The sequence below is a fragment of the Acomys minous genome (assembly GCF_964271855.1).
Source record: "Acomys minous genome assembly, chromosome: 5".
In the NCBI taxonomy this organism is placed as follows: Eukaryota; Metazoa; Chordata; class Mammalia; order Rodentia; family Muridae; genus Acomys; species Acomys minous.
The window spans coordinates 68,835,458-68,861,977 of NC_140494.1; the positions used below are offsets into that span (position 1 = coordinate 68,835,458).

General features: G+C 36.0%; 1 protein-coding gene across 8 annotated transcripts in view; it reads right to left on the minus strand.

Moving 5' to 3' along the window:
- Positions 1-5,737: 5,737 nt before the first annotated feature.
- Positions 5,738-26,520, minus strand: part of GRIA4 (glutamate ionotropic receptor AMPA type subunit 4) — a 357,129-nt gene continuing 336,346 nt past the window's right edge. Inside the window, exons 15-17 of one of the 8 annotated variants that reach the window (XM_084783081.1) lie at positions 21,906-22,020; positions 13,089-13,320; positions 5,738-8,200 (exon numbers count right to left, since the gene is read on the minus strand). In XM_084783081.1, coding sequence (XP_084639207.1) covers positions 8,115-8,200; positions 13,089-13,320; positions 21,906-22,020 — 433 coding nt within the window. In that variant the 3' untranslated portion in view covers positions 5,738-8,114. Of the gene's footprint in view, positions 8,201-13,072; positions 13,321-15,826; positions 15,942-21,905; positions 22,021-26,520 lie in introns of those variants that run through there. The other 7 variants (XM_084783080.1, XM_084783084.1, XM_084783083.1 and 4 more) reach the window with 7 other exon arrangements.

Below are 26,520 nucleotides of genomic sequence, written 5' to 3' on the forward strand. Positions count from 1 at the left end.
TCATTTATATCTACTCCTCTCTTTTTAAATTGAAAATATTCTTTTCTATTTTCTTTCCTTTTTCTTTCTTTCTTTTTTTTATTTTTTATTTTTTTATTTTTTGAGACAGTGTTTCTCTTATAGTCCTGGCTGTCCTGGACTTGCTTTGTAGACCAGGCTGGCCTCAAACTCACAGAGATCCACCTGCCTCTGCCTCCTAAATGCTGGTATTAAAGGTGTGCACCACCACACCCGGCTGAAAATATTTTTTCATACAGTATATTTTGTTGTGTTTTTTTATTTGTTTGTTTTGTTTGGTGGGTTTTTTTTTTTTTTTTTTTTTTTTTGCTTTTCAAGACAGGGTCTCTGTGTTAGCCCTGGGTGTCCTGGACTCACTTTGTAGACCAGGCTGACCTCAAACTCACAGCCATCTGCCTTCCTCTGCCTCCCAAGTGCTGGGATTAAAGGCCTGCGCCACCACGCCTGGTTCATACAGTATATTTTGATCATGGTTTCTCCTTCCTCTTCTCTCAGATACATACTGCCTCCCCACTCATCCAATTCCGCACCTTTTTCTCCATAAACAATGAACAGGAGAATAAAAAGACAAACTGAAAAAATTTAAAAAGCAAACACAGAAGAAAAAGTGCACCAGGAACATACACAAGTAGGGGTATATGTACACACATACAAAAACCTTAAAGACATAAAACTAGAAACCATAATATATAAAAAAAGAACGAAGGAAGAAGCCAAAATAAAGAATTATGAGACTAAACATCTCCAACAATATTAAGTTCATATTGTGTTAGAATTTACTGCTGGGCATTGGGCCTGCCCTTCAGTTCAGTTTGCATACCCAGTAAGACTCCTTTGGAGAAGACCATTTTTTTGCCTTTGATGATAGTCATCAATTAGAGATAACTTCTTAGTTAGGGGTGGGGCCATGTTTCTATTTCCACTCTCAGCACTTTAACCCCACTTGGTCTGGATCTCTGCATGCCCTGTACATTCTGCCACAGTCTCTGAATTCATAAGTAGGGGAGGGATTTGGTGAAGCCATCCCATTTAGGACTGAGTTTTCCAAGGTCTCTAAGTCTCTGCACATTTTACAGCTGTGGTTCTCTATTTGTTTTCATCCCCTGCAGGGGGATGCATTTCTGTTGATGGCTGAGCAAAGGCACTGATCTCTTGAGTATGCCTGAATATTATAAGGAGTAAATTTATTGCTACATTCCTTTAGCATGGTGGTTCTCAACTTTTCTATTGACACCTTAATACAGTTGTGGTAACTGCCAAGCATAAAATTATTTTTGTTGCTACTTCATGATTGTTATTTACTGTTATGAAAATATTTACTGTTTTTGGAGATAGAGGTTTGTCTGAGGAGTCGTGACCCACAGGTTGAGGACCACTGCTTTTTTAGCAGTTACAAAGGTTATCATGGTTGAGGGTTGTAGCAAGAGGGATCAATACTGTTAAAGATCAATTGCTTGGTGAAGGGCATTATCCTGGCCTACAAGAACAAATCTGATCTGATGATGCTTTAATATAACAATGTTGCGTTACAGCTTTAAGAGTTTGCAATACGGTTGATGATCCCGGGAAAAGATATACTTAATTTAATATGATAATACATGATCCTGGAGGAGCCTTTGCAGACTTCTTACAGAGATTGCGTTCAGCTGCAAAAAAGCCATATCAACACAGGTTGATGGACCTTGGCATTTGAGAATGCAAATACTGAATGTAAGAGAGTAATTATACCATTAAAGGCATGGGTAGTTCCAGAAGACAAATGGATAAGAGACATAACTAATACTGGATCTCAAGGAGTATCATGCCAATTTCATAGGACAAGCCATAGCTAGAGGTCTCAGATATCAAAATACCCAGTGCATTAATTGTGGTGAAATTGGCCATTTTCAAAGAAATTGTAATGTTAAAAGCCTCAGAGATCAAAATGGCAGGTGTGTTAACTGAGAAATAGGGCACTTTCACTCATAGACACAAGCAGTTTCTAGGTGCAATGGAATGTCCAGATTTCCTGGGTTTTGTAGACACTGTGTTGAAAGGGATCATTTGACTAGAGAATGAAAATCCAGGGGAGACATACAAGGTAACCTCTTGCCATTGGGAAATGAACTGAGGGGGCTGTCAGGTCGAGACCCTGTAGCAAAAACTACCAGCTTTTTCATTTGATCAGCCAATGGGTAACAAGCAGGCAGGGAAGCCAAAACTAAATATTGTTGATCTAATGGACACTATTGAAGGCAGCACTGCTTTGTGTCTGGCCAAAGATAAACCTCTTACACTATCCCCAAAAGTTGAACATTTCAAAATAACCACTGGTGTTTATGGTACTTTGCTTTCAGGAACAGTAGGGATGATCAGTAGGAACAGTAGGAAGAAGTGGGTTAACTTCTCAAGGATTTATTGTTCATCCAGGTATAGATGGGAATTGCAAGGAAAAAATTAAAATCATGGCACATATAAAAAAGGAGATACACATTAATGCAGAGGATAGAATTGCCTAATTGCTACTGCTTCCTTATATTAAGGGCAAAGCTGTTCTAATACAAAGAACATGGGCATTTGGGGGTACTGAAAAATTTGTGTTCTAGCAAACAGTAGTTTACGATCAAAGACCCAAATTAATATTACAAATGAATGGTGTTGAAAAAAATGTTTGGTGGATATAGGAGTTGATGTTAGTATACTTTCTAAAAGTCTTGGAATCTAGAATGGCCACTTTAGAAGGTTTATACACAGTTTATAGGAATTGGTAAATTATCTCAAATAAGACAATGTGTCCAATGGATTGAAATATTTTCATTTTACTCAACTTCCTTCATTTTTGTATTTCTTTATCTCATCCGTCATTAGTTCATTAGGTTTTGAATTTTCTTCCACTTTCAAAGAAAATAAAGCCCAAGTGAAATAAATGAGTAAACAGTTTTTTTATTTCACAGAAAGCAGTTTCATTTTCTGTTTATCTGAGATACAATTTCTGTCTCTTATTTCTTCTTATGATATCATAATCATTGCATAAAACAGCTCTCTTGAAAATGTCTCACTTGGGACAAAGAAACTTTGGTATGTTTGCACAATGGAATATTACTCAGCTATTAAAAACAAGGAACAAATGAAATTTGCAGGCAAATAGATGGAACTAAAAAAGAATATCTTGAGTTAAGTAAACTAGACCCCCCAAAGACACACATGATATGCACTAACTTATAAGTTGATATTAGCCACTTAGTTCAGGATAACCATACTATGGTTCATAATCCCAAAGAAAAGTAACAATGAGGGCCTAAGGAAGGATGCATAAATCTCACTCAGAAGGGGAAAAAGAGTAGACAGCAGAAGTTGTTTAAGACAGGGAACAGGCTAGGAGAGGGAGTGAGGAGAGAAATGAGTGTAGAAATCAGATGTGGGGATGAACGGTGGAGGAAAAAGGGCTTACAGAGAGATAGAGACCCTGGGTTGGAGACTTAAGACAGGGTAAGCTTCTGAGCGGGTATGGGGGTGACTCTAGCTGAGATTCATGGTAGCAAGGGTCATGGAGACAGAAGAGAACACCCTCTAGCTAGACAGATCTCCTAGTGGAGGAAGAAGCATGCCATGCCACCCACAAAATCTTTGATCAAAAATTTACCCTGCATACAAGATGTCCAAGGATAAATATAGAGCAGCAATTGAGGGAATGTCCAATCAATGCCTGGCCCACCCTGTGACCCACCCCATGGAAGAGAGCCAACCTCTGACACTATTAATGCTACTTTGCTATGCTAGCAGATGGGAGCCTAGTGTAGCTGTTGTCTGAGTGGCTCCACCCAGCAAAGGCTCTAAACAGATGCTGAGACTCACAGGCAAACATGGAGTGTGGTACAGAGTCTTGTGGAAGAATTGGGGGAAGATAAGAAGGACCTTAAGAAGACAAGAACTCAAGAAGAAGACCCAACTAAGCTGGGCCTAGGGGTGTTGTGGAGACTGAAGCGTCAACCAAGGACCACGCATGTACTCAACCTGGGCCCTCTACACATACATAGCCAATGGGCAGCTTGGTCTTCATGTGTTTCCCCTATAAAAGGGCATGGACTCTGTTGTCTGCTTTTCCATCACTTCTCCCAGGTAGGACTGCCTCACCAGGCCACAGGGGAAGAAGATGTGCTCATTACTGATGACACTTGATGTGCTAGTATGGGTTGTTGTTTTTGTTGGGGCTCTCCTTATCAGAGTAGGGAGGAGGGATAGTGGGAAGAGGGAGGGCAGGGCGGGACTGGGAGGAGAGGAAGGGGGCATTATGATCTGGATGTAAAGGGGATGGATATACAAATAAGCAAATTTTTAAAAAGTGGGACTGGCTGTTGAAAGGTGGTTCTCTTTAGTTCTTCCCAGGGTCAACACTCCGTATTGATTACCTAGTTTATGGTGCTGCTAAGCCGTTTTTGCTTGAAATAATTAGTTTCACTAAATACTGATTTTTCTTGTGTAGTACCTGGGATCTTCCACTTTGTGGAATCAACTATTAAACTTAAAGCTTTTTATGTAGTATTTTTGTGTGTATATGGTAAGGATGTGTGAATACATGTACACCGCATGTATAGAGGCTAAAGGACAACACTATGGGGTCAGTTCTCCTTCCAGCTTTAAATGGATGGTCATCAGGCTTGCATGGCAACCACTTTTAGCTACAGACCCATCTTACTTGCCTTAATTTTTACATGTTTTAAAATCACATTTCCAAGTTAAGTAAAAATTCAGCCACTAAGGCTCCAGAGAGGTATAAAATTTATTCTTTTCTTTTTTTTTTCCCCAAAATTACTTTGTGCAGTAAAACTATAACTCTTAACACAAATACACTCCAATCTTAAATGAAAGCTGTTTTAAAAGTATGTTTAAGCACCAAGCTTAATCCTTGTTCTGAATCAACTAATTTTCTTGGCAATATTCTGGCTAAGTAAATTGTGCTACAGAGTTATAGTAAACAGGGAACCTGCTCATCAAATTAGGGAGTATATCAAATCACTGCAGGCAGTGCCTTGCCAGGCCCACTGCCCTTCATAATATGCCAAATAAAAATTTTCTTTGCATGGTTTAAAAAAAAAAGAAAAATTAAATCTTTTATGTGTGATTCTTTTCAGCTATTTTCCTCATTGTAAGTGAAAATATCAGTCAACTTTCAGTTTTATTTTAACCCACTCTATATCTAACTCAAACTGTAGAGATGAAATCAACACCATTTTGTGTTTAGGGCCTGAGCACCTGACACCCCCTACCCACGCCTGGAGTTTCCAGGGAGAGCCACAAACACACAGCTAGCAACTGTTTCTAGGAGCCTGCACCTGGGGCCAAGCAATCAGAGCTACAGGTCACAGTAACCAGAACAAACGAAAAATTCACTCCTGTGGTCTGGCCCTGGTCCCCTGCTTAGCCCTGGTCACCCAGCCAATCAACTTAAAGGTCACCCTGTTATCCAATCAAGTTTGTACTAACCACTGTTGCTGAAGCTTCTGTAAATGGTATAAGTACCCACTACTTTTGCTGTTCAGGGTCTCCTTCTTCTGCAAGGGAGGTAGATCTCCATCATGACGGGTCAATAATAGCCTCTTGTGTTTGCATTGATCTCGGACTCTGTCTCTTATTGGGGCTTCCAGGAAAAGACTCTCCTGACAAGAGTCTTATAACACCCCAGGGACTCTTAAGAAGAAAATGTTTTTCTGCTTCAACTTAATTAAATCAATTTAACTCATTCTTTCATTCAACAAATATTTATTAAGCACCTACAATATGCCAGGCACTGTGCTGGGTGCTGGGGATACAACTGTGAACAAGATAGACACAGTCCCTGCCCTCAAGGAGCTGACAGTCTAGTAGTTTACAGACAAGTACACAGGCAATTACAATGCAGTATGGCGAGTGCCATGACGGTTAAGAAACATGAAGAGTGACACGTCCCTCAGTGTCACAGGCAGGGCGGTGGGTAATCGTGGCAATCTTCACAGGGCAATTAAAATTCTATTCGAGTGCTGAATGGATGAGTGTCAGTCAGGTAAAGACAGAGAAGATCTATGGGCTGAAGAAATGGTAGGTGTTGTGTTCTGTGTGCTGTGGAGGACCATTTGCTGGCTGAGAAATTGGATTGGAGTGAGAGAAGAGGAAGACATCAGGGAGGGCCCAGATTGTGAAAGGAATCATTTGCTCAACAACAAAGAATTAGCCGTTCCTGAGGGACAACATGTACATGTGTTATAAAGATTACATTGTAGTGATGCACAGATATCGAATGAGGATTGTAAGCATTAAGGGAAGGAAATCAATCCTCATATATCTGGCAGAGCTTCCATAGTCACACCCTGTGCCCTCCATGGTCACACCCTGTGCCCTCGTCAGGCCACCTTGCTGCACAAGCCTTGTACGGGGAACTCTGACAAGAGGAGGGCCTTTGTGTGCTGCTCACCCTTAGGCTCTTACCGTCACTCCCTCCTGCGAAAATTCAACCCATCCATCAAGGCAACACTTTGAGAAACATCCTAATTTGTGCTTTCTGCAAAGACCCCTTAATCCATGATTTTTTTTTCTGTATCACTGAACTCATTCATCATTTCAAATGAATCAGACTATTTGAACAATAGGGTTCAGTTTTCTTAAAAATGAACAGGGCATAATTTTATTCACAACTTCTGGGTAAAAATAAAGATTGAGTTTTTCAACTGTGATTTACACCAAACTGTTATTAGCGCCTTCAAAGAATTTAAATAGAAGTATAGGAATGAGGGGGAACGCCCAAGAGACACTGACTTTTATGCAGCAAAATAGAATTAAGTAAAATTTCCACACAGAGTGTGTTGGTGTTAGAACACTAGCTTATTCCCAGACTCAAAGATTCTGTCTTTGACAACTTAATCTGTTAATAAATGAGCCCAAGAGCTATAAAGAAGGGGAAGCATAATATGCAGAAATAAAAAAGACAAGCTACATTTTCTTATATGGCCTATCCCTTGATTTCTACAATCTCTCATGGAGTCTTATAGTTTCTCAAATAACTAGTATAATTATGGGGGAAATTTTTAAGATCTGTAGATAGATACTGTAAGAAACCTTTTATTCTTTTGGGTGGGTAAAAATATCACAACTTTGTACACAGAACGGGATTATAAATTATACTGATAACATGAGTGACCCGTAGTCTTTTGTAATTCTACATTGCAGATGGATGACTTTATGTCAACATTTCTTCACTTGTTTTTTCTTTTTACTCTTGATAGACAAACACAATCTATGAACCAACTTGTGTGACAGAGTGAAGGTTACAGGAAACAAGGTGACCAACAAGTTTTACATTAAAAAAGTCTCTAAAGTTTATTACAGTGATGGCGTTATTATCAATTATTGCAATGTATTGTTCCCTAAGATGGTTAGAAAAACAATTGTGTTGTCCTCTACTGGATTTGCTTCAGTTAAAAAGCAAGCATGTTTCAGTATTGTTTTATTTCCAAAGTAACTGTAAATACTTTCTTTAAATTTTTTTTTGTTTTTTTCACAGGATTTACATGTTTATTATTTTCTTATCACATCTTAGTGACTGCTTGTCTCAGCTGCAGATTATTCCATCGACTACATGGGTGTTCTGGAGACAGGGTAGCAGGTTCCTGTTCCTTGACCTCTAGTAACTGTTGAATCCCTGGCTGTGGTGACCAAGACCTTTCTGAGAAAGAACTTCACAGTTTAATGCGCTAACTGGCCAGTCTGATTAGTTTTAAGTGCGCTCAAGTGAAATTTGTTGCTGTTAATACATCCATCCCAGATATCCCCACCCACTCCCCCCCGAAAAAAAACTAAATTGTGAGTTTTCTTGATATAAAATCCGAGTCTGCATTTCCGTGCTGAACTCATGCACTGCTTTTGTCCGGTGCTCACTAGGTACTTCCTGCTCTCAGCCAAAGGACGGGTTTAGCCAAAAAACCCATGTTGGGCTTGTCCCTCGGGGCTGCGTTTCCATCAGTCACCAACACAGTTTAATTAAGGCACTCAATTATTTTTTTGGTTTTTATGGTAGGTCCGATGCAATGACAGCCAATCCCGAACTCTGTCTAATTGCAGTTCCTGTGTGTACGGCCTTGGGGCAGTCAGGGGTCAGCACACGGCCGTTTTCTCCCACACTCCCAGTGATGGATAACCTGGCTTTGTTTCTTATGGCTTCGGAAAAAGTCAGCTGGGTTGCATGAAAAGGAAACAGAGAGGATGCCAGATGTTATGACATTTCTGTTGCTTCAAGAAAATGTGGCACATCAAACACCAAAATATTGATAATTAGACATCTGCATTTTTCCCATGTACTTTTTGGTCATAGACAAATTGCTTATGAGGGAAATAAAATTTTAGATACAGCAGGAGATGAATTAATCAGCCTAGAGTTTTAGGTCCTACATATTTAAAAGATATTTGTAATATCATAAAATTTGTTTTTGTTTTTGTTTGTTTTGTTTTAGTAAATATCTTTTCACTTTATGACCTCTACACCCTAGTACTTTCAAAGAAGCTTAAAAGCTCTCTTGTGTTTCATGGACATTCTGAAAATCATAGTATTTTCTTGTTAGCTGTTTTCTTTATGATGCAAGGAATGGTTTTTAAATCATGGCAATTCTCTAAACCATATATATATAAACTTCTTTTCTTCCTCACACTGACCCATCCACACACTTTCATTCATCCACACAAGTTACAGACGTGACTCAGACAGCACAGTTAGTGACATAAAGTTCAGTGTATGCCTATTAGGAATCAAGGCTCACACTTAAGGTTCATGCTTTAAGAAGGTGCTTTGAAGCTACACATATCTGACAATGCATGGAATGGAATGTCCTCACAGGGTCTTCTCAAGCTGAAGAAATAGTGGCTGGCCTCCGAACACTGATTAAATCGCTGTTTCCTGACTTCTTGTGTAGCAGTAAATAACAGTATGTAGAGGAGAAGTGTGCTCTGTGATGTTGTATATGTGACTACTATGCACTTACTGCCTCCAAGTTCTTCCTAGAAATCCCTGGCTGTGGTAAATTTGTGTGTAGTAAATTCCAGTGTTAAGAGGAGGAAAGTGAGGTAAAGGAGATGTCTCTTGGGCTTTGTGATGACCAGGGCCTTCACTTTCTTGCAACTCATAATGTATTTGTTTATTGAGAACTAAATTATATCTAATTTCTTACAAAATTTTATTCCGGTGTTGAGTATGCTCCGGAAGTTAAGTAGTAGGCTGGTTACATATTAATATAATTCATAATTTTATCAAGGACTGTTGGAATAAAAATGTTTACAATCCTTCACCCTGACGTCTGAACTCAAATTGTTTGTAGTTACTTACGTATGATTAAAATAATGTATGAATCTAACAATAGTCAAAATGTCTGTTGTAAAATGTGATTAGGTATTTTCATAATGAGGCCTTAGGATGGAACCTTACTGAAACATCAAAAAGCATTTATCTTTATAATAATTTGACATACAGTGAGGATTTTAAGGAAAATGACACTATTGCTTGGTTAGCTTCCATTAGTCTCTTGAAATCAAAATCTTATTTTAAAAATTACCTTTCTTTATTATTAATTGTGTGTGTGTGTGTGTGTGTGTGTGTGTGTGTGTGTGTGTGTGTGTGTGTCACAGAACAACGTGCAGGAGTTGATTCCCTTTTTTTCACAATATGCATCCTGGGGATTGAACTTGTGTCATCAGGCATTGGAGCAAGGGCATTTACACTCTAAGCTCTGTTTGTGGCCCAGAACTTGCACTTTTCTTTGGGACCTGAATAGGTAGTTAGCATGTATTTTTCCAGTGGATAAATATGCAGAAATTCGAGCATACTTTTTTCTTATTTGTGAAGGGACCAGTTAGAATAAAAGCCTAAATACATTTTACTTTGTTGAGAGTTGGACGTGGGTAGGCAAGGAAGTGAGGAGGATCTGGGAAGGAAACTATGATCAGAATATATTGCACAAAAATCTGTTTTCAATACAAATTAAAACTATAAAGACACCTGCAGAACTATACACAAAAGGATGCATTTTGCATGTTGAAAATTGTATATAATAAGTAATAAATGAACCTACTACACGTTACTTTAAACTATAGAAACTGAAATTTAGTAACAGAAAGGAAGCTATAACTGGAGAAACTTAGCTCCATGAAGCCTTGTTAAAGGATTCATCATCCAGCACTGTCCTCATGCTTGTGTCAGTGTCTCACTGGGAACGCCGAAGTGGACTGGGCTCCAGTATTCTTCCCTTTACAGGGAGTTTCCTTTCTTCTTTTTTAAACCCCAACTTTAATATATTGTGTCATAAATAGTATTTAGGAACAGGGAGTTTCTTGTTAGGTTCTTAGAGAGTGGGTGCTTTAGCATGATTATAATAAAATCATAACAACAAACCAGTATTGTTTGCACTAAGAAGATGTAAGAAAAACACTCTGTTTGAGAAATACAAGCCAGAATTTGGAATTAGAGTTCCTGGAAAACGTTCTTTCCTTCCTTTCATGGTTAGGTGTTTTTAGTGAGTTTTTAAAATACGAACCCATTAGCAGACACCTAGCTATTAGGAATACAGTTCATGTTAAAGAAAATATTTTAGAACAGTTTTGGGTAGCTTAGGTTGAAATTCAGGTGCTGAAGAAAATAAGATATTAGACTGTGAGTTCAAACAAATGAACGTGTGTGTGTGTGTGTGTGTGTGTGTGTGCATGTGTGTATCTGTGAGTGTGTGTCTCTCTGTGTGTATCTTTGTGTGTATCTGTGGGTGTGTTTATACCTGTGTGTCTGTGTCTATGTGTGTCCACAGAGGCCAGAAAGGGCATAAGATGCTCTGAAGCTTGGGTAATAAGTGTCTGTGAGCCATCTGGTGTAGGTGCTGGGAACAGAGTATTTGTGTTTTACATCTGTGCACAGTCTGGCCACTAGCAAGTAGATCTTCTATGTAGTAAATGTTCCAGTTTTGATTTTGGAGGTTTTGTTAATTTATATAATATCTAAGTTATAGTTGATAAAGCCTCCACTTTTCTTTTTTCCTTCAAGACACTTTCTGTCCGCAGTCCAGGTTAGCCTACAGCTTATTATAAAGCCTAGGCTAGCCATAAATTTGCTGCAATCATTATATTTAAGCCTTTCAAATACTAGGATTCTAGCCATGAGTGGCCATATCAGTCCCTACAAACTTTTTAAAGGAGGGAGAGCATATCAGTTTGACAGTTAAAAAAACCTATTTACTCTTAAGGCTTCTCTGCAAGTACACATCGTTTTACTTACTCTGAATGTCACTGTCTTTAGGGTGAATGCTTTGTCTATATTTAAAATGTAATTTTAAAAAGCTCAAATTTAGCCTTAAAGATGATACATATGATGAACTTCAAGGCCAACCTTCAACCCAAAAAACATGAAGATGTAAAAGTTCTGTATACCTAATCTGAAAATGTTTAACTTGTTTCTTTAACAAATTACCAGACTTTTGTAATATATGACATTCATTGGTATTCCTTTGCAAAATTCCAAATAATGCGTCTCTATCTTGGCTTTTATACAATAATTGGAATGAATAAGAAACTATGTTTTAGTAACACAAAAATAGGATATATTATAAAATTAATGGCAGAATTCATTCCAAATAACACAAGACATATTTTCCCTCCATTTTGGAACTATCTCTTCAACACAACAACAATTAAAGTGAAAATATTTTCTTAATCACCAACGACTTTGACACAGTCTCAGTGCGAGTATTTCCATGAACTTTTAAATGATTTTGCTCAAAGCTCCTAACCATATCAGATGTGCTCAGAGTGTTTTTATCTGAATGAACTGGGGGCTTAGTTTGCACAATTTCTACCAATTGAGAAAGAACCAGTTGATATTCTTTGTGCAAGTGTGTTCAACTATAGCTTTCAGAAAATAACATGTTCTTCAGAAGTTTCTATGTAAATACATGTCAAACCAGTTACATTTTTCTCACCCAAGCTCAGATATAAATATTATTAGATTATATATTTTGTATTTACTTTTAGCTGCCTCAAATAATTGTTGCCTCTTTAAGGTTCAAAGACACACTTATTATGTAATCAGAACAAATAGCAGATTCAGCCGGCTATTATATGTAATTTCAGAAAGGGTTTTGTTAGAGTTCTGATATTGGAAAAGTAATACCAACTCCATTAAGGTCTTATTTTCAAACCACTTTTGATCATTAGAGGAAATAAGTGGATGTTTAGATTCTGAAAAAGATAACTTCCTTCTGTACTCCCATGAATGCATATCATTTTTATTGTGACACGAGGGGAGTATATAAGTGTGGCAGACATGGCTTTTTAAAAGGATCTAAAGTGGAAAAATGCATAATAACCCACTAATTGCAATGTTTACAGTCTTCATATATATACATGTATATATATGTGTGTGTGTGTGTGTGTATTTATATGCACATACAGCATTTTAGATGGAGAACTACTGAGTTGTCTAGAATGCTTCAGTGATAAGTGACTTTTTATAAGTTGAATCTCATCTAATAAATGTGTATCATAGCCAAAATTTGGAAATTATTTCTATCTACTGGACTGGCTTGCTGAACAAACAGCAAGGATTGATGCTTTTAGATATAGAAAGAGGAAAGGCCAATGAAATGCAATTTAGACTAGGAGATAAAGCTCATGCAGTCCTTACAGGGTCTCTAGGTTTTTGATTGTTTAAAATACGTTTTCTTTTTATATTCTTACCACTTATGAGTTGTAATAGCAATTTAGTTGGTCTCTGTTTAGGAAAGATTAGATCTAATTTTAAATTCTCCCAGTTTTAGGGAAGTCACATTGTTTACATCATTTTGTGGAGCAATTCTAATTTTTTTTCTTGTTTCTGACCATTGCAATGCAGATATCTATTGGTAACATAAAGTTTCAAACATCTGCAGCCAACAAAAACAAAACCACTGTGCACTGAAAATGTCAAAAATAGAAAGCTCTAATCAGAAGCAAGCAATACCACCACTGGACAGACAGGTCACAACACCACGTTCACAGGATGCATCCCCCACTCACTGGCGTAGGCCCTAAGTCCTACCCCTAAATTTTAATACTTTCGGTTCCATATACGTTGTAACCTTCTCTATAGGTTGCTAAATTGTGGGTATTCTGCGAGGAAGTTGGGTTAAAAGTCTGTGCACTCTTTGCCACCTTCATTCTCTTCGCCTCTGCCCTGGACTTGTAACAGAACTCTATCAAAGCCACCAGCATTGCCAAGCCCAAGCCGCCAACCAGAATGTAGAAGACGCCGGCTACGTTGCTCAGGCTCAAGGCACTCGTCTTGTCCTAGAGAGGATAAAGATGTTCCAGTTAACTACGGGAATGTCACACGGAAAAATCCACACAGCCAATTAAAGTAAATGCTTAATTTACCTAGGAAGTATTTACAGGAATAAGTCACTGATAAAGGTTTATAGATGTAAACATAAAACTTATACGTCTTGGGAAAATAAATTATCATAATTACCAATAAATTACATATAATTACACTCAAAATTAAAACATTTTATCATTAATTAATATGCATTGAAAAGCACTATACTTAGCCATATGTAAGCATTCATATATTTACATAGGGAGACAGAAGAGGGCTTGTTTTAGTCTTTAAAAATGTCATACTCAGAATATGGGAAATAGAATCTTTAGGCTTTACATTCTTTAAAAGGTAATTTTAGTACTTAATATTTCTCTTGAATAGTTATCATTCCACATTTGCTAATTTTATAGAAATAGAGGTCTTTAGGTTATTAATGTTACACAGTATTCATTATTAACTTATCAAGTATGTATAAATAATAAGGCACTAGGGCATGCATCATTTATTCTCCAAGTGTGTCCATAAACACACTGAACAATATTAAATTTGAATTTCATATATTAAATACAATAGAATATGTAGTATACTATTGTATATACAACACAGTAATATACAATAAGTATATACTACTTAGTAATACACATAATGTTAGGTACTTAAAATTTTTAATTTAATTTAATTTAATGGTTTCTTTTTTTTTTGAGAAAGTCTTATGTAGCCTTTGTTGGCTCACTGTGCAGCAGAGGCTAGCTTTGACTTCTGATCTTGATGCTTTTACCTTGATGTTCTAATATTATAGATATATGTCACCACTTCTGGATTTTACTGATGACGTTTAATAAAACACATCCAAAATTAGAAACAAACTATTTATGTATAGTTAGATATGTAACTTTTTGTGGATTGAAAATTATAATTCCATTGTCATTTAAAATTCTTAATAGTTAATATTCTAGGCATATTATAATTCAGAGCCTCACTATAGTATTCCCTTATTTTTAGATGTGGAACTAAATAAGCTGATATTTAGAAAATATTAAATTGTGACAATAACTAAATAGAATTGCCATAAACTATTCATGTATTATTATATAACATTATTGCAAAAGGAATTTGTGAAAATCCCCTAAAGGGTGGTCTGTGGACATCATATATCTCACAATACCTTCCATGCAAAATCTGGTTCAAGTTTTTAAGTAGTTATAAATTATTTAATTCAAGCAATGTATATATCATTCTCTTTACATATGTGTTTGTCTGCTTGATCATAATATTTTAACCAATTAAAACTTGGTTTTAATTATGTGTGTATATTTTACTTTATAACAGGACACAAGGTGACAGTTTTACTATATTGCCAAGCATGTCTCACCCCACTCTGGTTCAAAGGCAGACATAAATGATTAAATAGGCGATACGTGTAAGTTCTGAAAAGTGACCTGTTAGCCTGTGTTTGTTTCCTAAAATTAATAACTGTACAAATGTTAGTCAGTGACTTGTTTCAGTGTTTCAGAATAACCTCTAATTTTTTTATAGAATATGAAATAGGAAGAAATTTCAAAAAATACTTTTAAAAAATCTTAAAGTGTGACTTAGAACCTAACTGGGATTACAGGTGTGCATCACCTGGCCTCTCTTAAATATATTCTATTAGTATGTATAGATATGCAGAATCAGTGATAAACTTTATCTTGTTTTTCTTAGTTATCATAAATACGTAACTTTGCACTTCACAGACCCAGTCTATATGTTTCTGCATCGGTCTGTAAAGAATTCATGAGCCGGGAAACGAGAGACAGTCAGTGGCTAGGATCAGTATCTAGAGGACCGGGTCTCAGTTCCCAGCACACACATTGAAGCTAATAACTGTTTGCAACTCCAGTTCCAGGGTATCCAATGCCCTCTTCTGGCCTCTGAGAATGCAGAAACACAATGCATGGAAATAAACATGCACATAGAATAAAAATAAATAAGATTTCAAAGATAAACTCATGAGCAAAAGATTTTAGAACTTGTGGATATTCACTATTAATACTTATTTTTGAAATAATTTCTATTAAGAGAATAAATCTGGAAGTTTATTTTTTATCTCTGAGACAAGAAACGTGACAGGCCTCTTTGAACTAAAGCAGAATGTTTGGCGAGTAGTGAATAATCCTGAACTTTATTTACTATATTTACCTTTTTCCCCTGGGTAACTCCTAATTTATTTCCTATATTATATATAGGAATATTATATAAATATTATAAATAGATATATTTTAGTTTATCATAGTTTATTTTAAATCTTTACTACTGGGAAGCAGTTTTATTGCATATGGACAGTCTTTGTGCCTAAAATTTATGGCATGAACTGCTAATTTAGGCAATGGCTAGACAGAAAAGTTCAGCGTTTAAGGTTTCATAAGCTTCAGACAATTGCTCCCAGTTACTGTTTGTTTTACACACAAGAGGCCCCAAACTGCAGCGACTGACCTTGCTTCCCGAGTCCTTGGGTCCACATTCACCTTTATCGTACCACCATTTGTTTTTCAGCTTGTCTAAGACGCCTGCCTCACTGAGTTTCAAAACGGCAAGGTTTACAGGAGTTCTTCACGTGGAAAATAACATAAATAACATTATATATGTTATTTTATGTTATTCAAGTAAATCTACATCAGAATTGCATGGCAAAGTGACGGAGCAAAGGCCACAGTCGGCTCTATGTCTTGAACTGTAGGCCCAGGTTTAGAATCAGACATAAAACTGGGGCCTGCTCCATCGCTTTATGTAACAGGCACATCCTGCTAGGGAGGAATTTTAAATAAAAATATATGCAATTACTGTGAATGCAAAACTATTGGCCTGGTTGTATTTCATAAACAGTTGTAATTTTTCCCACATACACATGGCAAGCGATCAGAATCTAGAAACCGGTTATTTTTCTTTTTCAAAATGAGTAGAAGTGGCATCAAGCTAAGTAGAAGCTACCACAATAAACTATGATTTAGCTATTGAGACTTTACTTACGTCCTATGAATATGTGGATGTTATCCATCAATAAATTGACTCCACTCACTCTAAGTTTCAAACAAGGAGAAGGGTGCCTCCAGTATTGCTGACCAAAGGTTGGTTTAAGTAGTGGAAAGTCTTTGCAAGATAAATATGCAAATTGCTATTTAAAGTATAAGCTTAAACTTATAATTTCCTTTGAATTGTAGCAATAAGGCTAAGTGACATCACCATAAGCAATCATCTATCTTTAGTCATATAAAGTACATAGATTAGTATCTAAATTTTTAAATTATTACAAATATATTAATGTTAATAAATAAAGATTCCAAGATAGAGAGGGCTTAATTAAAGTGTTGGGTATTATCCAAACCTGGATTTATGTTAGTCTGGCTTCATAGTTTTTGCACTTAGAAATATAGCAAAGACTCAGAAATTTGGTTTCTAGTTATTTAAAATTTCTTGTTAGGTGTTATAATAAAGCCAAATTTCCCCAATGTTACTTCATTTTGTTCGTATGGAATTTGAATAAAAACATGTGTTTTTGAATCAGTGTTATAAGATTTTACTATGACTTAGGTTTCTTATTCCATTTAAGGAACAAACAGTCTTTGCCATGATCCTGAGGTTTCAGCTGCTTTGTGGTTAAAAATCTGCAATAATTTAATCATCTATAAAAGATGTGTTTTAGAATAGACTTAAAAAGAGTGCTAAAATGAACTCAATTGATTTAGGCTGTATTGTTTATACAACTCCACTTTTATACTCACTTAGGCTCCATATAGCTCAACTCAGTCCTGTAAACTCCTTGCTAATAAAGGTCTGCAACTCATCCATCTTCATAAAACAGTACTTATCAGAATAATGGGTGACTCAGAATAGGTTATCTATAAAGTTGTCACAGTTACAGTATTTAGAATCAAGAGGAAGTTTTCTTCTTAGAATTGATACTGTGTAGAATACTGTCCTGAGATTTGTATTGCCTGGGAGAGTCTTTGAAGTGTGTACTTAAGCAATTCTCCTGCCTCAGCCTCACTATAAGTGATATTACAAGCTGTTCAGGTTTTCAGGTTACCTTTCCAACTCCTAAGATTCCACAACATATGATAGACAAATTATATTATACTACAAGGATTTCTTGAATGGGTTGAACTGAGCAAAGAGGGCTTAAACATGAAAAACAGACAGACAGACAGAAGACAGATGTGGGATATGGAAGTAGTCTCCGTTAACTTTTTTCTAGAAGAGAAAGTTAATGGCAACATTTGGGATAGATGAGGACTACTTGTCACTGTCCCTTTCCCTTCTTCATGCCAGCTTCCCTCCACTCCCTTTCTCTTTATCCTCACTTTGTCTCCTGCTATTCACTCCAATAGCTTTGATTACACTGGCAATCCAGATATGAGATATCTATTATTTACTATAATTATCATTCAACTAGAGGAAACACATTAAGGAAGACATTTAATACTAGGAGAGCTCTTTCCGAGAAATGGGTGTCTAGTAGGTTCTTTTCTATCACAGTTTCTCTGGTTCTGAATAATTTTTTTCTATGCCAGTCTCTTAGTCTTACGTTTATTTTCATGGTTTTAGTATTAAGGACTAAGTGTCTTATAAGTTTAAAATTTATTAAAATCAGGCATCAACTGCATTCACCAAATGTTAAAAAAATCAGGGATTTTTTGGTGGAATATAATTTCCAGGAATATATAATTTAAGGATTACATCTACTAAGTGATTTTTATGAATATTCACATTCATGTGTATAGATATATCTGTATGTAGGAAAATAAGAGACAAAACTAGAAAACCATGTTCACTGTGTAGCTGTTATTAGTACTATAATTATGGGTAAAGGCATTACTAAAAATCTCAAAGTCACGATTTGAAAACTCATACAGAATTGGCCTGTACAGGCCATAGTAGTTTTACACATTGTAATCCATATTTCCATTGGACCCTTGTCAGTAAATGCATTTGTTATTTCACTCCTAAGGATGAGTATAAGTTTTCATGATGATTAAAAATAAATTTTACAATAATATTCGTACTAGCAAGGGTTTTTAACCCAATAATTTTGTTGAAATATGATTTCTCATCTGCTGTTTTTGCTGGAAGATAAAAATTCTTTCTCTCACAACTCTTGTTAAATTTTTGTGGCTGAAGGTTGCTATGGTTAGGACTTCTGTGTTGGCAATGGCTGTTCAGGCACTGACTTCTGTGTAGCAATAGTCTGCGGCAGCCCAGATGCCACAGGGGCTCTGAAGAGCCCTGTTGCTCATTGTCTTAAATTATAAGTTATTTGAGGGAAAAGATAGCAGATACATCTCTTTTTCTCTGCAGGCGCTGACACACTGGCTAATTAAACCAGAACTGTAATGTTTCCCGGCTGACTGGAAAGCTGGGGGTGTAAACTGCCCCATCCAAGTTCTAATCCTGCAAAAAGAAAAACAAACAAACAAACAAACAAACCCAGTAGGTCAATTGTTTCATCATACGAACCTCTCCACGTGTGGAACAGGCTTTGCTTGTGACCCCTCTTTCTGGATGACGAACTGAGTCATCTACTAAGATTCATATTTCAAAACCAAATAAGTGAAATTTTGGATGGTCTGTATGGAGACTTCCGTGAATTTGCTTTTTATATCTTCAGTTTATACCCTTAACTAGTGCTTTGGAGCCTAATGCCTTCCTCCATTTAGCACTATTACTCCTTATTTTATCTGTTTTGAAGAATATCAATCAAAACGATAGAGAAAAGGTAAGTTTTAAAAGAGCATTAGTCATCTGAAGGAGATACAAAGTGAATCTGAAAAGTATAAGTACTTGCTAGTAATTTACTCTGACATAAGTTAGGTCAAGGGTATTCAAATATCACCTTTTACCATGAGTTCACAGTAGGACATTACTAACATTTAAACCACAATGACCTTATTCTTTTGGTGATAAAACTTGCATGTATATGGAAACTCAACTCCCAGGGGAAAACTGAATATACTATAATTTCATTTTACTTGACCATTTTACGTTAAATTTTACAACACTTTGGAAAGTCCTCTGTCAAGACCTAAAGTAATTGCTTAGAAGATAATTTTCTAGTTCATATTTGTGTAACTATCGTAATATATACAAAAAAGCTTTTCTTTTAGGAATAAAAAGTTAGAAACATATTTATTCTCAGACCCCAAATGTTTACTCAGATATGTGATATACCAACAGTTTTTTGAACTCAAGATGTATAAAACTGACCTCCTTTGTTGCATTCCTCTTTTTAATTAAGTCACAATGGTTTTTTTGTATAGGTTTTCCCAATATACACAGGTTTCTATTTTTCTTTTTTTCCCTCTGGACAATCTTTCTTGTACCCTAAAATAGGGCTGATATTTATATTTGTAGGAATACCCATAAAACATTATTATACTGTCAAAAGCTTGTGATTATAAAATCATCAAACAGTAATTTTCTGACTACATAGCATGTTTATTTTAAAAACATTTATTTTTTATGTGTACTGATGTTTGCCTGCATGTATGTTTGTGTGATGGTGCCAAACCCTCTGGAACTTGAGTTACAGATTGTTGTGGGCTTCCACGTGGGTGATGAGAATTGAACCCAGGTCTTTTGGATGAGCAGCCAGTGCTCTTAACTGCTGAGCCATCTCTCTAGCCCCAACACATACATTTTAAGTTTTCTGATGTATTAGCATAGCACATTTTCTGACATTTCTAATTTTCATACAAGAATACTTTTGTCCCCATACATAGCAAAATGTAGATATTTATGGAAACCATTAGAAAATTCTACTGAAGCTGCAGTTCAAAATATAAAATTAATTTATTAATTACACTTTAAGTTAATGCTATAATATAACTGTGGTTGCTCTCCCAAACTCATTTAACGCTTAATCCTTCAATGTGATTGCACTGAGGTAGCCGGTCTTTTAAGAGATCAGTGTAATTTAATGTTTTGTTTTGGTTTTTTGGTTTTGTTTTTTTTTTGAGTCTATGTTAGCTTTCTAGAGACTAGATTATGGTTTGAGGGATTGGATTGCTTCTCATAAGAGCAGGCTGCTACTTAGAAAGCACCCCTGACTTCTCACTGTTCTCTTCTTTCTCACTATCTGATGTCCCTGTCTTGCTTCTTACCCCCTTAATCTCTTACCCTTTTTATGCTGCGTGATGGCATTTTTTGTTATGAAGTTTTCAGAGTCCTCACCCATGCTGCTGCTTGGACTTTGTCCTTTTTTTTTTAACAGTTATTTAGGATCAGGCACTTTGTTACTTCAATAGAGAGGATTATGACAAATAGTATCCAGAATAATGGGAAAATATTTATTTTCTCTTTCTACAGTAGGGCAGGCCTGGCTATTATAGAAAATAATGAATTCAGTTTGAGAAGCTGTTTAGACTGCAATCAGGGATGCTAACAGCAGGTACCCCTTCAAAACACAAATCCTACTGAAGTTTATAGGTGGTCCAGTGAGAAAACTTATAGCTCAGTCAGGAACCTGAAAATAAGTAGGTGTTTTTCTTTGTCTGTTGTTTCAGGGATGGGAGTAGGAAGCATTTTGGTTTTGTTTTTCTAGATTAAGTTAAATCTATGGTTTTAAAGGTATAATTTACAGCTTTGATTATGTTTTTATGTTTGAAGGCGGTTTCTCAGTCAGAATTTTCCTATCTAGTTTATTGCTTTCTTTATCTGTAAATACAAATACATAAATACAAACATGAGAGAGAGAGAGAGAGAGAGAGAGAGAGAGAGAGAGAGAGAGAGAAGAGACAGAGAGACAGAGAGACAGAGAGACAGAGACAGAGACAGGGAGGAAGAGAGAGGGAGGCAAAGTAGAAATAGAGATTTGTATCTATAATCTATCTATCTATCTATCTATCTATCTATCTATCTATCTATCATCTATCTATCTATTCTTTTGAGTCACTAGGTAGAATATCTCTTAATTTTGTGCTGCCTTATATTTTGAAGAAATTAATTTAAAATGAGAAAAAATGATGAGGCAGGAATTATGATATGTGTGAAGTAGACAAGGATAAGTCAGTGTTACTTTGTAGTCTTATTATTTTCTGATTCATCCATTACTGGAATTCAAAAAAAATCACATACATCACATAAGTGTCTCTTCATTGTTTCATTGCAATACTTGTTGGGGAAAGCTTTGTGGCTGGGATTCTAGACAAGTCAAAGTGGAGTCAGATTATTGCTGTTAACTGGAGATAGTTGGTTGAAGTATAGCCAAACATTAATGCAGAAAACAACTTAGCACCACCCTTTTCTCCTGTCTGTACTGTTGCAGAGACTTTCTTCTTTCTAAAACCAGCTCCACAGCCCCATTTTCAGAGCCTCCCATATTTATTAGCTTTGAGGTTGTGCATGTAAGCAAATTAATAGCAGTTGCAAATATTTTTGCTTTGACAGTAATTGCATACTTGAGTTTGTAAAGTTGTTTGACTGACAATCCACCCATGGGCAAGCTCACCGTAAGTCTCCCAGCAGATGCACCTGTTACTTGACATACTGTTTACCCGCTCGTGGTGACATTGAGGCTAACCTTGGAGTCACCTCCCCCGCTGCCACATTCTCCTTTGTCGTACCACCATTTGTTTTTCAATTTGTCCAAGAGGCCTTGTTCATTCAGTTTTAAAACTGCGAGGTTAACAGCATTTCTTGAAACGATAAAACATATTTTGTAAGAAACTGTAGAGCTGTTAAGATGTTAGAAGGAAGGAGGATTTAGCTCTTTTGTACGTTTCCCTCAGATGCTAAATAAACCTCTCATTTTGCTATCTGGTAGCTCTGTACATAGCAGTCCAAATAGAAGGCAACTGCAACTCACTCAAATGCATTCAACCTGCAGTACCTGATGCTGCACATTGACTTAGTTTGCTTATTGTATGATAATTGATTATATTGATTTTTAAAAATGTAATACAGTTGTATTTACTAGTAATGGTGAAAGGTGAAAAAAGTGACACCTTGAATTGCTTTGCTCCTAAGAATGTCAATGACCCCAAAGAGACTGAAATAAAAATTAATTCCCTGAAGGAAAACAAAATGTCATTAAAACAAGCAAACAAATAACCCTCACAACCCCCAAAACCCCAGCTACTAATCCAGTGTACTCAGTTCCTGATACAAAGAGTATGGCTTGCATATTATTCCATTTATTATTTGTGGGGGTTTTGTTCAGTGTTTTGAATTCTTTCAGAATTGCAGACTTCCAGGTTCTTGACTTTCATGAGGTTAGGCAGGAGAGTAGGGCTCGTAGGGATGTTTTTATATCAAGCTTTACATAGGTTTGTTGTTAGCCACTAGATGCAATTTAGACATCAGCATCAAAAGTCCATTTTGACTCTTTAAATTTAGCAGCTGAACTTGAGGACATCATACTGAATCTTTACCGAAATCATTCTAGATTAGATGTCCTCTGCTTTTCCTATCTCTGTGGGGGGAATAGCAGCAGCATTTCTATTTTAGTTATTCTCCAAGAATTTTAAAAGGGGGTCAAAAGTTTTTGACTTCCACGCATTTGCTGTCTCCTGCTTTCACAATAGAGTTTGTAAATTACCCATTAACTTCTTCAAGCAATTCTAGTATCTAATTAGAATTTTGTTAAATCCTAAGAGTGGTTAAATCTCCTGTGGAAATGTGTGCACTAATGTTCTGTCTGTGCTATTTGGGAAGCACTGAATTTGGCAATTTCTTAAAGCCAAATTAATTAACAGTCAAATAAAGCAAACATATACATGGTTAGTATGACTTACCAGTAAAATGTTATTTAGCTGCCTAACAGGTTTTGGCTATTTTATACAAAACTTGTGTTTATTCTCTTAAAATGCCTTCCTCGTATTTCAGGTAAATAATCTTCTTTTCCACTTCTTGGTGGGATGAACTATTTGGAAAGTGTACCTGGCCCCAAGGAAACTGCACCTGATCTCAAGATTTAGACAGCAATTTACTAAATGCTGATTAAACCATTAACTTTTGCTACATTCAGAAGAAAATGCTAATGTGAAGTAAAAATACTAGCATATTTCCTAAACTGAACAACATTATACATTCAATTTCCCTACCAATTGGACAAAATTAAAATGCATGCATGCGTTTTATGAAAATAAGTAATGTCTAATTAAAAGAATCCATTGTGAAGGAAAAAAAAATCACTTTCATTTGTTTTGGTTCTCAAAAAACAAACCCCACAGAAATCCTCAAATTTGACTTTAGTTAATGAGAACTATTAGTCTTCTATTTAGAACTTTTTCTTACTATATGCTTTAACTTCCAACATTCATACTAGTTTGAGGTTATAAAAATGCAATAGTATCCAAATTATTTCATAGGTTGGTTCATACATTCCTTTGATTAAAAGCAAAATAATTCCATGAGAGGGTTATTTAACAGGGTTATTAGTCATACTCAAAGACAGTTTCACAGTACAATAGAAAATAAAGAAACGAACAAAAAAGCAAAATAAAGGAATGAATAAGAAAAATAAAGCTGTATGTTGAAAAGATTGTTTGGAATCAAGCTCTCAGCGAAATTATTCTCTCATATTGTCTTTCTAATAGCATCAAATAGGCCATGTAAAAACAATTTAGTTTCACACTGCTATCCAACCATACAAATATATCTATGTTTGCTTGATAGGATATAAACACTTGACCAAGAGTTAATCAACTGCCCAGCTCATAGTTAGTACTTATACTTCCCTTGTAGAAGCCTGTGCTCCCTTCTTAAAATCTGCTTAATACCATAATGTATATAATTTATCTTTTTTCACTAATATGGTGTGGAGGGCATAAAAGGGTGTTACTATTAAAGATTGTATTCAGTATGCCAAAAATTTCCATGTTAATCTACAAGTACATGACAAGTTATTTTCTTTCTAAGAGATTTGTCTTGTCTTAAAGCCTCCTTGGATTGCTATTGAAACTGCAGTATAAACCATATACTGGTTTATACTGAATCTTTACCCAAACCATTCTAGATTAGATGTCTTCTGCTTTTCCTATCTCTGTGGGGGCGATAGGGGTATATATATATATATATATATATACCCCTATATATATACCATTTTCAGTCTGTTCTGTCCTAAAAAATTAATTACTTTTACATAGTAGTAAAAATGACAGTCATCAGATGACTTAAAATATGTAACATTTCTTCACTAATATTACTAGAATAGTTAATAGTACTTTTTATTCAGTGGAGGTGATAAAGGAACCCCAAAGGAAATGTGGTTACCATGGCTATAGAAGCCATAAATCAGTCCGGAACACGAAAATAATATCCCTGATGCCAAGTACTTTACTGCTGCTTTGGAAACTCATTCATACATTTCAGTCATTGCCTTCAAAACCAATATCAGAATCACTTATTGCTTGTCAGGAATATTCTTGTCTAATTAAGCATCAAAAAACCTATAATGGCTGCTGTACAGAACAGATAAAGGAGAGTAGACATCATGGGCTATTTATTGCGTTATCATCTCCCTTGCATTAAATGCAACTTAAAGTAAACTTGAAAGTAACTGGTTTCTTTAAAAAGGTGGGGGTGTGTGGTAGTGTTGTGGTGGTGATAGAAAAACAATGTTGGCCATATTGGTGCTAGATGTAAGAACTCTGAGAACTAAGGTTTGTAGACAATGGATTTTGTGGGCTGAAATAGGACCAAGATAATTTGCTTGCTTGCCTTGTATTTTATGCCTCATGGGAAATTTAAGTAAGAAAAACTCTCCAATTACCTTTCACTAGCAATAAGTACTATCAAAGGGAATGTGACTGCTCTGGAATAAGAGGTTCAGCTGTGTAAATCCCAGGACTTACAGAAAGTGCTGAGAGTTCTTATCCTTGGAATTACTCACCCAATTTGAGATTTTGAAAATTCACCTCACTGGGCCTAGTCTTTCAAAAAGTCCAACAATTCCTAACACATCCTTTGTTCTTATTTAGAAAGTCACCTAAACCCAAAAGCGGAGTGAGAACTAAGAAATAGAAAGATTTGCAATTAGTCTCTTTAGGAAGTCAAAGAACATAAGCTTTTTTCTAGTAAAAACCACATTTATCCCAAGGAAGTGTCTGTCACCTTTTTTTGTGTGTGTGTGTTTTCACTAATGACTTCTCATCAATTTATTTAAATATGCATGCACTTGTAGTTTACTGCATGCCTGGTGCTCATTTATAATCCATTTATCTTGCAATGTAATTTATTTCCCTGTGGATGAGGTATAAAAGCATACATCTAGTACATGTCTACTTAAATAAATGGGGCAAATTTAAACCCCCTGTGGGTGGAAAATATTCTTTTGGAAGTGGTGGTGGTGCATGGCCTATGTGTGTACATGAGCATGCTCACTGGTAACTGAACCGGTGTGTGTAAATGTGTAAGGGGCAGAAGAGGATGTCAGGACTCCTCAGCTTTATTTCTTTGAGACAGGGATTTACACTGAAGCTAGAGCTAGTAAGCTGGTGGTCAACAAACCCCAGTACTTCCATTGTCTCTGGAGTTAACTAATGCACACAGCCATACCAGACTTTTCTTTTTTTTTTATTGTGGATGCTGGAATTTGAATTGAGGTATTCATGTTTGCCTAGTGAGTACTATTTCCCATTTATTCATTTATACAAACCTCAATAATATGATTATAGAATTCAAAATAGAAATAGCGTTGCTGTGATACAGAAAAACTGAATGAAAAAATCAAACAGACCCTTAGATTTAGTAACTGCCTTTCAATGGAAAGTTGGAGCCTGCTATTATTTGTAGATGTACTTACTCTGGCTGAAATGAATTTGGTCCCACTTAACTGAACAAACATTTTGTTATTGTCTAAGATGCCATAGTCTATGTGTCTGACAGAGATTTCTGTCCTGACTCCTGTAAGATGGTACTACTTCTTTGTTATCTAGATATGGAAGGATGCTTCACAGAATACACAAATAAAACATCTTCCTCATCTTTAAGCCTATGATGTCTTTTCTGGAGACTCTTCTCTACACTATATCTTGATACACCTTAAATACCTGGTACTACAATGCCTACAATATTTACTTAAATGAGGCTGTAGTTTTTTTCAAAGACTCCAGCAAATCCTAACATATTTGTTTTTAAACACCATCAAATTATGTGAGTAATAAGAAACTATACGAAGGTGAAATCCCTTTAGA